At 40.5% G+C, this 2,111-nt stretch overlaps 1 protein-coding gene across 3 annotated transcripts in view; it reads left to right on the top strand.

The window, feature by feature from the left end:
* The window catches only part of LOC108625155 (sodium channel protein para-like), a 36,274-nt gene that overhangs the window by 19,933 nt on the left and 14,230 nt on the right, over positions 1 to 2,111 (top strand). For all 3 annotated transcript variants that reach the window (XM_026813654.1, XM_018024927.2, XM_018024928.2), the window contains exon 4: positions 429 to 603. In XM_026813654.1, the coding sequence (XP_026669455.1) occupies positions 460 to 603 (144 nt within the window). In that variant the 5' untranslated portion in view covers positions 429 to 459. The remainder of the gene's footprint in view (positions 1 to 428; positions 604 to 2,111) is intronic.

Below are 2,111 nucleotides of genomic sequence, written 5' to 3'. Positions count from 1 at the left end.
AGAATGTCCAACATTTAAGAATTTTATTGAAAAAATGCCAAACGTCTAAGAATTTTATTGAAAAAATGCTCGACGTCTAAGAATTTAATTTGTTTATTTTATTTAAAAAATGCCCACCTTTTGGAAGGGATAATCGAATTAAGAACATTGGAATCGATGAATATTTTCCATAGCTCAACCTTCACCGAGTTATACATTTCGCGAAATAAACATTTCGTAATTTAATACGCATTTATCCCGGAAGAAGCTACATGTATATCTAAACTCGATAACGATTGACCGTGACGCGGTGTTCCCAATGATTGTCAGTCTACAGAGAGCTTGCCAATGCAGATGTTCGATTAACACGTTTGGCGGGAAAGTGTTGATTTCGCGACGTCCTTGCAGCCTGATAACCGAGATACGAGGATAATAATTATCGTGCGCAGGAAGGTGGCTCAGCTGTGTGCAGCTTAGACAATGTCCGAAGATCCTGACGCTATATCAGAAGAAAGAAGTTTGTTCCGTCCGTTCACGCGGGAGTCCCTGGCAGCGATCGAGGCACGCATCGCCGAGGAACATGCCAAGCAGAAGGAGCTCGAGAAAAAGAGAGCGGAAAGCGAGGTAAGAAACGCGAGACCGTTCGATTCGCGTTTGTACCTCAGTCAATGACGGACGACTCATGTTCGCGAGATTTAACGCCTTTTTAATTCAGACCAGACCGACGATCAGTCTTCTGATTCCTCTCCCGTTTTCATTATCCAACCGAAGACTTTTTATGCAATTCGAAAATCATTCAACGTGAAAAACATTTTTAATATTCATTTTTAAATCGAATATTGACAGACTTCGAAGCTTAATTTTTTACAACTGCATAAAAATCTGAGGCTCGTTCATCGTTTGTCGATAAAAGATTCGTTCCATTATCATTATTAAAGAATCCATCGAATCTTCCATAGAAGCCACACGTCCCTTTTTCTCATGCGTAACCCGTGCAATCGAGAATATTGGCACTGGAACATGAACGAAATTCCTCCCCCCTCCCCCCTTCCCCCGTATCGCTTAAAGAAATGCAAACCAAATAAAACAGAGTGAGTCGACCAATCGTATTTTAAAACGATCGCGTCACTCGTGATTCGCGTTTCCAGTTAGAGACCAGTTCCAAGAAGGCACCCACGATCGTTCTACGTAACGTAATTAACATCGATACACACAGGTGGTTTTTTATAAGAGATATATCTCGAAACAAGCATCGCTGTTTAAATGTGTTACCAATGATTTGTTTCACCAGTAAACACGTTCGTCTGCTTAAGAGTCGATTAAACTTTCTCCATAGAAAGCCGGACTATATGTAAAGCAGTGGTCGATAACGTGGCGACTCGTTTAACGATTTTATCGATATTTACATACATTGTGCAGTTTGAACGAAACGACGTTTTTCTAAGGCGAAACAATTAATCGAACTTAAGCACGTGGATCAATCACGGTGTTGTCCGTGACGCTCAATGGTCGTTACTAATTATTATTTTCCTTTTTTTTTTCTTTTTTTTTTTTCTATTCAATCCCTACTTTCGTTTTGCGTAGCTGCTCTTTTGCGAGATCTGTTTCTTCATATCACGAATACCATGTCTGTACTATCTATACTGTATCTATACATACGATTATACGTCAAGCTGCGGTGTTTCTATCTACCCTCTTGTAAACAACCGATTGTCGCTAACCGTCGCGTTGATTGTTTTGCTTGATTTACTGCTGAACGTAGTGGAAAATACGTGGCTATCCTCCTATCGACGACTCTTGTCTCCTACCTACTGTATACGTATGATCTGTGTATCATACACGCTTACACATATATGTATACGAACAACGACTGTCGTCCAAGTAATGTATTGTTTTTGTGTTACCAATGATATGTTCGCGTACGAGCTCGATGTCTGCAGTGTCACTATCTGTGCCTGTTTCTATACATATATACATATACGTACCTACATATAAATACCACTCGCAGTTCTCTCTCTTTCTCTCTCTCTCTCTCTCTCTGTCTCTCTGTCTCCCAACCACCCCCTCTTCTGCACCAGATTTACTCTCGATACTTTGTCACGTTACGTATCATCAGTTGTAACATGTCACGT

The sequence above is a fragment of the Ceratina calcarata genome, unplaced genomic scaffold (assembly GCF_001652005.2).
Source record: "Ceratina calcarata isolate Rehan_Ccalc_2016 unplaced genomic scaffold, ASM165200v1 scaffold349.2, whole genome shotgun sequence".
NCBI classification, from domain to species: domain Eukaryota; kingdom Metazoa; phylum Arthropoda; class Insecta; order Hymenoptera; family Apidae; genus Ceratina; species Ceratina calcarata.
This window is presented reverse-complemented; position numbering and strand designations above follow the sequence as displayed.